Raw genomic sequence first — 13,054 nt, 5'->3', positions numbered from 1 at the left:
CCTCGTGCAATTTTGTACGCTCGCGCAATTTAGACAGCTACCCACTCTAATGAGTACATACAAAAACGTAAAATTAATCTATAATTGTTTTGTGCTATCTTTCCATTACAAAAAATAACAGTACACAAACTAGCACAAAATTCTTATAAAAGGTAAAACTTTCAAAGAACACACCTTTATTGAAATTAAAACTAAAAATCTTATGGTAAGTTATAATTGTACTAGTAGAAATAATTAACCTTTAACTTTTGAAATCAACCTGAACAAACGCTTATCTCGTTTTCAAATTTTGCGTTATTTTTTTACTATAGTTTTTAGTGACGTAGCTATTAAAAACACAGAGTATCGTTTAAATTATTGTTATATATGTTAAATGAATTGAGCGCAAATATGAAGTTGATTAGATGATGCATATTGTGCTCTTCTTTGAAGCCGTTGAAATAGCGGAATGCTGTCTTTATTGAGAAGTTTTAAGGCCTACACTACAAAAACTGAAGCACTTTTTTCTGTATGAGTACATTTGCAATAATGTCACTATTGCATATGTCGTTACGGTTGACAAATTTGCAAACATGATTGTTTTCCACATTTTCATGAATGAATCTTTGCGCTTTTGACTAAAAAAAATGTCACTTTTTTCTTTAATAATTTAATTAACAGTGAGTAGTCCTTTAAAATTAAGATAATGATTTGAAAATATTACTTCGTACGTTTAATAAAAAGAAAAGTTTTTGTGCAACTTTGGCTGCCATATGTTTCAAGCGGTGAAAATAGTAATTTTTCTTAACAAACTTGTAATTTTCCTTAAGTTAGTAATTTAAATTTCTGAATCTTAAAATATTATTGGTTATTTTTCGGTGCATAAATTGCTTAATAGTATTCAGAGGTGGCATATCAATTCAATTAATAAACTGTTATAAGACTTAAACTTCAACCTTAAAAAATTAAAAAAGAAATTTTTAATAAATAATTGTTACACACTTAGCTTTTGTTAGATACAGACCAGAAATCCAAGGACCCTCATTTTTGCACGAACCGAATTTGATAATATAAGTATTTGAATATTTAAGTTTGTTTGTTAGAAATAAATGGTAAACTAAAAATTAAGTTTAATCCAATAAAATAAAACTGAGTATAAAACAACATAATATAGAAAACAGATACCCAATAAAACAAATAAAAAGTTTAAAAAACTATGAGCGTACATAGCGTAAATAAATTAAATATAAAATAAAAAAACTTAAAAGACAGAAATTCAATAGAGCAAAGTTTACTTAGTTGGACCAACGTTATCAATCATCCGAAACAAACGGTTCTCTCCGATTAGCTTCTCTTTTCTCTTATCTCGTGACGTACTTTTGAAGCACACAACTGAACGTAAAAAAACTTAAAATATAATAAAATGATTTTGATAATTACATTTTTTTCATAATGCATCATGTAATAATTACATTTTGAAGCCGCATAAGCGGCGTGCCATTTCTATAGTAAAGTTTAGAAAAACTCAAGGTCTTTCATGTATAAGTGGACTTTGCCACAGATTATCCACTGTAGTTACTGTCTAATAAGTTTCAAGATTGGAACCCACATTACCTTAAAATATGAAAAATTTACTAAAAAATTCAGTTTTCGTATTTGAAATTTAAAACAACACTAACATTTTTTTGCTGACTCAGCAAGTATACAAATTAGATTAACCTTAAAGTACAGTAGACTACCGCTTAAGTACGAAAATTGAACCCGACCAAAAAGTGCGTACTTAGCACGGGTAGTGCGTACTTTTTGACGACATGGTATAATATGAAATTTAGTTGTTTGTTTTCTTTCTTACAACTAGCAACCAAATAATAAAGCCAAATAAACAAGTCTTTTTATTTTAAATAAAATTTAATACATAATTCTAATCTGCAAAATTTTTAAAAAGATTTTAAAATAATTTATTTTTTCTATAAAAAGTTTCTATATAACTGTTACATACATTTAATATAGAAAGTCAATGTCAGTCAATGATATAAAAAAGAATGTTAAGCCATATTTTTCATATTTTGTTTTGTTAGAAAGTACCAAACTACATGTGTATACCAAACATTTTCAAAACATCAAGGTGTGTACATTTAAATTAAATTATGACTTACCTATGTTGTATTTGTAGGTTTTTTTTAACTTTTTCATTTAGATTTATTTATTTTATAGCATTACAGCTCAAATATCATTATTCTTTTCAGTTTTCTGCAACCACTACATAAGTATTTAGTTTATTTACATTTAATAACAGGACTGTCACAATCTCAGGCCACTTAGACTACTCAGGATTACTCACCCTAGTTTAAAAGTTGTGAAAGTCTCAGGCTAACTCAGCTGGTTGGCCATTCTACCTGGAAACATAAAATAATCTGGAAAAACTTGATGATTGAAAATTTAGGCAAAAAATCTGGAATTTCTTAGAAGTTCTAATATAACATCCTTTATTTTGATAAATAAACTATACATATACGTAAAAAAAAATTAGAATTTTTTTTTGTCTTTCTGGATAAGTGCGTACTTAAGGCGAGGTGCGTACCAAAAAAAGTGCGTACTTAAGCGGTAGTCTACTGTATACAATCTTTACGCTTATAAACACTAAGTTTAGAAGACTGAAATTTTTTTTATGAATATGTGAACTTTGCTACAGACGTTTATTTTCAAAAATTAACACTTTTGCTGATATTTTGTTTTGTAAGGATGTTTTTCATTTTTACTGAAACTATAAAAAAGTGACAATTCTACAAAAGTTTCATCACCTAATTAATAAATGGTAATAAGAATTAAACTAAAACAATAAATTAAAAATACTTGATAAACTGTTAATATAATTATTTTAATTGATACACACGGTATTTTTTGTTAGGTACAGATCAAAAATGAAATGATCGTCAAATTTCCCGAATCAAAACTTTTGCAATCAAAAAAAATCAATTTTTGAATTATTATCAAATCAAGTTTTTATTACTTGAAAAGCGTCAGTTTAAAGGTTGTATAAAATTGACATTCTGTACATTTGTCACCCGTTTACTTCACAGATACATAGTACGTATCAGTTATTAAGATTTATGTTTTTCTTTGATGTTTTCCTATGTTTTAAGATTTACGATAATGGTAAAAGTTTTTTTGCAATTAAAAAATACTAATTAAAATTCATATTTTGGCTAACTATAGCTTATAGCTAAAATTACGGTCTTGACACATTTTTTGCTTGAACAATAAAAAAATTTATAGTTTTATATTAACCGTCACTCATAATTAGTTTCACTCTATATGTATTATGTTTAGTTAAATTAAAAGTGTTTATTATTTTTGACAAGGGAGTTTGTGAAATACAAAGGCGCCTAAATTCTCAATAAAAGTTATAATGAAAAAAAATATGTCTTGCAATAAATTGATAATTAGATACATTTAAAGGTTTTTCTATATCTGAATTATACAAGAAAATTTTAAGTATGACCGACGTTTAGGTTTTTGAATTAAGAAAATTATAAAAATTAATAAAAAAGACAAGTATGAGAAAAATAGATGTTTAATATTTTAAAAAGTGTGATAAGTAAAATTTAATTCCTGATTTTTTAAAGTTCAAACCACCTAAAAAAATCAATTTGAGTCCAAAACGTTTTTTAATTCTCTCACTTTAAATATCACACTCTCTCGTTTGCTTAAGCAATGCAACAAACCAAAGAAGTACTTAATTAATAAAGTGTTTATAATCAAAAGTTTGTCTATCAAAACCAAGTGAGCATATTTGGAATAAACAAACTTTTTTAAAACCGCCACAACATAAGCGGTCAATATAAATGAAAAACTGAAAAACAAGTAGGTTTCGCACAAAAATACTTTTGTGCAAAATTTAATTTTCTTACGCATTTGCTATTATGTTGTTGAGTTTTTTTCCTTGTATCAGCAATTGTGTCACAGTTTTAAAAGTGACTGCTTGTGTAAAAATGTCACTTTTTCACGTTTATAAAAGAAAATTTTAAGTAATTATAAAAGTAACACAACACAATCTCAGAGAAAATATTATACTCTAAGTATAGATGTTAGTGACAAAGCTCAGTTATTACTGAAGAATATTAGCATTGATAATAAGCTAACTTATAACTTCGCTTGCGAAGTTTCAAAATGTAATTACTACATGATGTATACTAAAATTCGTTAACTCTTTTTATATATATTTAAATTTTTAAAAAGTTCAATGATGTGCGTCAAAAGTACGTCACGAGAAAAGAGAAGTTAAAAGAGAAGTTAATAGAAGAGAACTATTTGTTCCGGTTAGGTAATACAGACAATTTTTCTAACTAGACGTAACTCTCTTTAATTTGGTTTGGTGTTTTATAACGTCTTTCATAAACACTTTGGAAATGTGTTTAACAACTTTGTTTAATTTTTAGGCTGTTTGCAAAGGTTAAAGGTTTTTTTTTGTATTATTGACAAGGGAGTTTGTGAATTACAAAGGCGCTTAAATTCTCAATAAAAGTTATAAAGAAAAGATTTTGTGTCTTTCAATAAATTGGTATTTAAATACATTTATAGGTCTATCTATATCTGAATTATACAAGAAAATTGCAAGTATGACCGACGTTGAGGTTTTTGAATTAAGAAAATTAATGAAAAAGACAAGTATGAGAAAAATAGATGTTTAATATTTGAAAAAGTGTGATAAGTTAAATTAAATTTCTAATTTTTGTAATTTTGCCTTGATAATACTTTGTATGCCCTTTGTGGACTCAATGCATTCTGTACAAATGTTAGAAAACAATTAAAAAGTTTTAAGTTAAGAAAATGTGGAAACAAATAGGCTGTTTATAAGGAAGTGTTGCTGCCATGCCATTATATATTATTAATAATAAACAATACATACTTTTCTCTAGAAAATGATGTGGTTATTTAAACTTAATCACTTTCCACAAAGCCCACTTGAAGGGCTTTTATATAATTTATTTAGAAAATTTGATTTAAAAAAACCGGGACATATGTTTGATAAAAACAACAAAATTATTTTCAATCTTTAGCTAGTATGGTTTGATATGAATAGCACTTTGTTAAACAATGATAAAAAGTTTAATACAATGGTACTAATTTAATTCTAAACAATAACATAGTTTTAGTTTTTTGTTTTTATGGTATATTAATTTTTGCACCGAATGTTTGTACCGTATAATATATTTAAACACTTTAAAGTTTTTTTTTTGTTTTTTGTATAACTTTTGTATCATTATTTATCAAAGTGCTATTCATATCAAACAGTACAAGCTAAAATTAAAAACAGTTTTATTGTTTTTTTAAAACGCATTTATTCTGGTTTTCGTCATTTTTAGTAATATTTAAAACTATGTTAAGTATTCAGAATTGTTTATTTCTGGCAACCTTTTAAAAATGCATGTTTAACTTGAGAATATTTTTTACTATCTGACTTAAATACTTTTGTTTTAGTAGTTTTTAGTGATTATTTTAAGTGTTAAAACAAATAATTCAAGATAAATTTAAAATTTTTGTTAAATATTATTTAGTTAGTTTGTTGTACATACTTTGTAACTAGATACTAGCTCTACTTATTTTGCACAGTTTTATTGTTGATAATAACTGATGAGAAGTCAAAACACCGTTAGAATTAAATAAATTATGAAAATATAATGTGTAAATATTTAAATGGTTTTTAAAAGTTAAAATACATCCCCTAGTCCCTGCATTTAAGAATTAAAAAATAAAGTCAGTTGAAATTTTTAATCAAACAAAAAAAAACTGTGTTTTTCATGAATTTATTTACAACTTTTATTTAAAAAATAAAATAGTAAATATCTTTATTAGTTAAACTTATAGAACATTTATATAAGTTTTTGATTTTTTTTTACCCCAGTTAGTTTACTAACAGGGTTCGTGCGCGTCAGGCTAAATCAGGCTAAGTCAGGCTAAATCAGTTTTTTTGAAAAAAGTTGAAAAACGTCAGGCTAAATCAGTTTTTTTATTAAAAAATTTGAGAATCTCAGTTTTTCTCAGTTAAATGCTTGAAAATCTTTGATAAAAAAATTGAGAAATCTGTTTATGATCAAATTGAAATGTGTTTTTATTTCTAAATAAAGATATAGTTATTAAAGACAAAATCAGTCGGTATTTGTAAAAATAAATGCTTAAAACCTTAAATTTTTTTAAGAACCTTCATTATTTTGTTTTGAGTAAATTATATATGTCATAATTATAAAAATTCATAAAAAATACAGTTTAAATATTACAGTATAGTTCAACAACTTATCTGTTTGTTTGAATTTGTTTGCATCAGCTATGTTTTTCAGAGCTTAGTTGGTTGAACTGGTTTAATTTATAATTTAAAGGCTTTATACCAATACTTTTTAGATTAAAACTCTTATCAGTTTATTCATATATTTTACTGTTTGTTTAAAGTTATTGGAGATATTCACAACACTAAAACTTAGCTTTAAGATATAAGTACTAGGTTTTGTGGGAGTACAAATTTTAGGTACAATTCATTTTTCTTTACTAGAACAAAATTTTAAACGTTTTTTCAAATTAAAGTGTAAGCTTTTTAAATCTAATACGACATCAACAATCACTGTATTTATTTAGAGTTTAGGATTTATAATTATGTATAAATTTTAAGTATTAGTCAAAACACTATAATAAACATATTTTAATTATTTAATACTCGTGTAAGCGTTTCATTTTAAATGTTAATAACACACGACAATGCACGTCGTTTTATTATAAATCTTCTGGTTATAACGTTTTTACTTAGTGCTTAATTAAATTGAACAATTGTGTTTAGTAATATATATTAAGTTTCTACACTAGTAATAGATTAGATATAACACTTATTTTAAAACTTATCACTGAATTTGTTATGTTAAGGGTGGGGGGTCAATCACCTTTTTCACAATTTAGTCTTATTTTATTAAGTTGTAACTAAGCTATGAGTTGCTTTCTGCAGATTTTTGAAGCTCAAAATATTTTTGAGATAAAGCTGGTTGAAGTCGGAGACTATAGTAGTATAAATCAAGACCCCCAATACCTAAAAAAACTAATAAAGGGGATTTTCCTTACTTTGAAAAAATGTCAGGCTAAATTGGTCTCAGTCAGGCTAAATGAAAAAAATTTCGCGCACGAACCCTGTACTAACTGTTTACTTTTTATCCCTAACAAGTAAATCTAACTATTGTTGTGAAGGGTGAATTTAATAAAATGTAGAGTATTATTATATGAAACAAAAAAAGCTAGTTAAAATAAAATTAATAGAATCATTTAAATTTTGTCAGATGACATATAAGTTGTTAAAACTATTTATATTTTTGCTTTATAACTATCAAATTCAAGGTAAAAAATGAAGAAACTGATCTATTTATTATTGGCCTGATGGTTCACAGTGGATTAAATGGCTGGTTTGAAAACTTTTGAGTTGAGCATTGCAAGAAAAAATCCCAGTGGTTGACACATATATAATAAATGTTTATAATAATCAGCATATATAAAAAATGAAATTCATTAATGCTTGCACTTACAAAAGATTATATTGTATGGTTTCTTAGAGTTTTTAGTTATAATAAAGCAGACCCCAACTCATTTTTTAGTTCCAGATTTTCACTTTTAATTTATTATTTCACCTCCATAAAAAAAAAAAACATTTATAATTACTCTCTGGATCACATTCTTATAATTTACTAAAAACTGATTTTGTTATTTCAGCTCCTATTTATTATTGACCAATAATCAATAGTAGCTGAAATAACTAATATATTATTGACCAAATATTTTACTATTTATTAAATATTTCTAAAAAGAAATTTCAAATACTTTATCACTTGCTATGTGTGCACTAAAATGTGCTCTATCTTTTAGTGATATTTTGATAAGGGTTGCCAATAGTTCAGACCACTTTGGCCTCTTAAAGTATTTGAATGAATCAGGTTTAACTTTAAAGGTTTTATCTTGCATCCTAGAAAGTTTATAACTAACAAAAGAAATTTCTGAATAATAGCTAGAATTGAATTTTAGAAAAATGTGTTTGTGTTTTTAGTTATAAAAATTCTTATAAGTACTCAGGATCTCTTACACTCAGGATAACTTTAGCTTTTTTTTTGAAAACCTCATGTTGTTTGATTTTTTATAAAACTAAGGCTAGTTTGATAATTTTTTTCAAAATTTACAGATTTGTCTTTTTTTTCTACTTGCTCTTATGTTGTAAAATATTAAGCAAACTACAATTTTCTTCTTACGGTTCTTATAAACTCATACAAGTTTTTGAAATATAGTGGGTAAAAGTCAGAGAGTAGTACACAGGGTGATTACAAAACCTGGAATACTGGAATAACCTGGAATTTGACAATTTAGGTTATAAAACCTGAAATTTTGAAAAAACCTAAAAAAAAAACTTGGAATTTTAAACAATTTTTACATGTTAAATAGTAAAGTTTTGATTTGAAACCAAAAATGTATCATATAGATAAAAATTTATACTGATCATCAAAAAATTTTTTATTAAAAAACTTGTTAGAAGTAGCTTTACTGTATCTTTTCATTGTTGTTATTTAGTACAGTTTTTAACCTTGAGCTTAGCCTAAACTATAAACAGACCAAAAAACAAATACTTTCAAAACCCTGGAAGAAATTTCTGAAAAATCAGTAGCCACCCTGTAAAAAAAAAAAAAACCTAAAAAGTTGCCTCCTACTTTTTTTATGATAAACAGCTTATTTTCAAAAGTCATTCCTTTTAGTTTTTTAAAAACCTTGTTGAAACAAATAACAATTCAAAATTTAAATACAAATTTAATTACCAAAAATATGAATGTGTATCAATGTAGCACATAGTAAAAATGATGTGTATCAATGTAGCACGTAGTAAAAATGAAAATAGACCAACTTTAATTGTTTTTTCTGATGATATGAATCGATTGAAAAATGAAAATGATAGAGTCAACTTATTTTTGATTATTTAAATAATAAGTCATATTTTTGTAGTAAGTTTGAAAATGTCTTTGATATATAACTTTAAACTTTATAGAAGATTTTGTTGATCAATTTTAAAAACTACTGGTCAAAATTGATTTGGAAAGAGATATAGTTTTAGTGAAGTTGTCTTTTTGATATTAATTTGAGCCTTTCATAATAGTAGTTTAGTTCATAATACAGGGTTGCCAAAAAACCTGGAGTTTCAAACAATTTTTACATGTCAAGTAGAAAATTTTCAATTTGACTCAGAATTTATCATACAGATAATTTTTTTTGTCATTATCAAAAACTTATTTATTAAAAAACACATTTAAAGTAGCTTTTAACTTTAAAGTATCTTTACAATGTTTTAATACTATTTAACACATTTTTACCTTAAACTAAATTTAAACTAAAAATAAACTTGAAAATGTGTACTTTTAAAAGCCTGGAGGAAATTCTGAAAACCTGGAGAAAACTTACCAAAAACATTTGGCAACCCTGATAATAGTAGTTTAGTTGGTATTGTAAAAAATAAGATTATTTAAAAAGTATTCTACCCTAAATACAATAGCCAAAATAATTTTTACTAACCTGAATAATGTTTAATATGTATATTTTTGAAGTAATTCCTATGATAATTACTTACTTCAAAATCAAATGTTTTAACTTCCCTTACACTGTATTAAAATCACTGTTTATTGTTATGTTAAAGTATAACTGAATAACTTTTCAAAGTCCTTGCTTGTGTTAGGGTCAATAGATTTTCTAGTTGTGAAGTAATGCTTCTGCTCTTTCTTGGAAATTATCTGCTAATAAAAACCATATTGTATACAGCCTTATTATATTTAACCTTATATTGTAATATGTGATTATATTCAGTTTATTTGATCCATTGTCAAAAATACCTTATCAAAAATACTAAACACTCACAAGTTAACTAAATATAATATATAAGGAGTGAAACTAAATCATTTGTAAAAACACAAGTAATTAAAACTATAAGTAATTAACAAAAAACTAGTTAAACCAAAATGAATTATTTAAATGTATTAATAGTTACTCTTGATCCTTTATCAGGACCAAGCTGATTATTTAGATTTTGTTAAAATTTTTTAATAAGTAAAGCTTCTGTAGATAATAAAGCGTTATACAAACTGCACGTTTTTATAATTTCAAAACAATTATGAATGTTGTTACAATTAATACAAAATGCACAATTTTCAATATGTTTAAATACCGCACTATTAGTTGGAGTCACATATTTTTCAATTCTTACAAAGAGTTGTCTTTCAGTCTCACCAAAGTATTGGTGTTTCAGATCACATGGACACGTAAATATGTAGACCAAGCAACTTTGATACAAACAACTTATTGATTCCTTGAGGGACATATCTTGATACACAGATGGCAATAAAAAACAACAAGATCATCATCAATTTAAAGAAAACTAACAAGCACAGGCATGCTTATGATTTTTGACTCGAGTGTACTGCAGTCGTGGAAGAAAAATTTAGTTAAAAACCTGTATTACAGAATCAAAAATCGTGTCTCAGAAAATCTACAAAATAGTGAGTGGCAAAAAGTTAAAGAGCTTTTGATAAAAAACTCTATCCCGACCACGTTTATTGATGACCAGATACAAAAGAAAAACAACTTTGAATCAGAACTAAATGAAAATACAGATCATAACAAACATTACATTACATGACCACATGTTAAAAAGAAGTCAGAGAAATTCAACAGAAAGATAAAAGCTATGTTTGAAGACATTTGAGTAAACGTTTGTATTGCATATAATACAGAAAAAGTTGGGAAATATTTCTACCTCAAAAAATCAATAAGTTGTTTGTATCAAAGTTGTACAGCCTATAAATTTACGTGTCCAGGTGATCTGAAACACCAATACTTTAGTGAGACTGAAAGACAACTCTTTGTAAGAATTGAAAAACATGTGACTTCAACTAATAGTGCAGCATTTAAACATTTCGAAAATTGTGCATTTTGTATTAATTGTAACAACATTCATAATTGTTTTGAAATTGTTGTGCAGTTGTATAATGTTTTATTATCTACAGAAGCTTTACTAATAAAAAATTTCAACATAATTTAGATAATCAACGTGGTCCTGATAAAGGATCAAGAGTAAATAGTAATATATTTAAATAATCTATTTTGGTTAAATTAGTTTTTTGGTTTATTAGTAATCCATTTTTGTTAATTACTTGTCGTTTTATTTACTTGTGTTTTTAACTTATGATTTAGTTTCACTCTATATATATATATATATATATTATGTTTAGTTAAATTTTAGTGTTTAGTCTTTTTGACAAGGGAGTTTGTGAATTCCAAAAGAGCTTAAATTTTTAATAAAACTTATAATGGAAAAATTTTTGTGTCTTACAATAAATTGGTATTTAAATACATATAAAGGTCTATTTATATCTGATTTATACAAGAAAATTGCAAGTATGACCAACATTAAGGTTTATGAATTAAGAAAATTAGAAAAATTAATGAAAAAGACAAGTATATGAGAAAAATGGATGTTTAATATTTTAAAAATTATGATGAGTTAAATTTAATTCCAGATTTTTTAAATTTTGCATTGATAATACTTTGTACAATTTGTATGCCCTTTGTGGACTCAATTCATTCTGTAAAAATGTTAAAAAACAATTAAAAAATTTTAAGTTGAGAAAATGTGGAAACAGGTAGGCTCTCTGCAAGGAAATTTTGGTGCCAGGCCAGTATATATTGTTAACAATAAATAAATGATATATATATATTTATAGAAAACAATATGGTTATTTAAACTTAATCACTTTCCACAGAGCCCACTTGAAAGGCTTTTAAATAATTTATTAAGAAAACTTGATTTAAAAAAACCAGGACATATGTTTGATAAAAACAACAAAATTATTTTCAATCTTTAGCTAGTACGGTTTGATATGAATAGCACTTTGTTAAACAATGATACAAAAGTTTAATACAATGATACAAATTCAATTCTAAACAATGACATAGTTTTAGTTTTTTGTTTAGATGGAAGATTATTTTTTGCACCAAATGTTTGTACCGTATAATATTTAATAATTACGTTAATTTTTTTTTTTGTATAAATTTTGTATCATTATTTAGCAAAGTGCTATTCATATCAAACAGTACTAGCTAAAATTAAAAACAGTTCTATTGTTTATGTAAAACGCATGCATTCTGGTTTTCGTCATTTTTAGTAATATTCACAACTCTTTTAAGTATTAAGTATTCAGAATTGTTTATTTCTGGCAACCCTACAAAAAATGCATGTTTAACTCGAGAATATTTTAACTAATAAAAACTAATGAGAAGTCAAAACACCGTTAAAATTAAATAAACTATGAAAATATTATGTGTAAATCTTTAAAAATTTTTTTAAAAGATGAATACATACCCTAGTCCCTGCATTTAAGAATTAAAAATCTCAGTCAGTTTGTAAAGATACTTAGTTGAAATTTTTAATTAAAAAAAAAACTGTGTTTTTCTTGAAACTATTTACAATTTTTATTTAAAAAATAAAATAGTAAATATCTTAATTAGTTAAACTTATAGAACATTTATATAAGTTTATAATCTTTTTTTACCCCAGTTAGTTAACTATCTGTTTACTTTTCATCCCTAATAAGTACACATAACTATTGTTGTGAAGGGTGAATTTAATAAAATGTAGAATATTGCTTTATGAAACAAAAAATGGTAGATAACTAATAGAACCATTTAAACTGTTGTCAGATGACATATAAGTTGTTAGAACTATTTATATGTATCAGTTATCCATTACCTGTTTTATATTTTTGCTTTGTAGCTATATCAAATTTAAGTTAAAAAATGAAGAAGCTGATCTATTTATTATTGGCCTGATGGTTCACAGTGGATTTAATGGCTGGTTTGAAAACTTTTGAGTTGAGCATTGCAAGAAAAAATCCCAGTGGTTGACACATATATAATAAATGTTAATAATCAGCAAATATAAAACATGAAATTTATTTAATGCTTGCACTTACAAAAGATTATATTGTATGGTTTCCAGAGTTTTTAGTTATAATAAAGC

The 13,054-nt window shown here is 25.4% G+C and overlaps 1 protein-coding gene across 1 annotated transcript in view; it reads right to left on the bottom strand.

Annotated features, from left to right (window-relative positions):
* Positions 1–1,323: 1,323 nt before the first annotated feature.
* Positions 1,324–13,054, bottom strand: part of LOC145845680 (mucosa-associated lymphoid tissue lymphoma translocation protein 1-like) — a 38,939-nt gene continuing 27,208 nt past the window's right edge. The window contains exon 11 of the mRNA XM_082952789.1: positions 1,324–1,371. Coding sequence (XP_082808915.1) covers positions 1,324–1,371 — 48 coding nt within the window. The remainder of the gene's footprint in view (positions 1,372–13,054) is intronic.

The sequence above is a fragment of the Thalia democratica genome, unplaced genomic scaffold (assembly GCF_965202585.1).
Source record: "Thalia democratica unplaced genomic scaffold, ktThaDemo2.hap1.1 HAP1_SCAFFOLD_124, whole genome shotgun sequence".
Taxonomy (NCBI): Eukaryota; Metazoa; Chordata; class Thaliacea; order Salpida; family Salpidae; genus Thalia; species Thalia democratica.
This window is presented reverse-complemented; position numbering and strand designations above follow the sequence as displayed.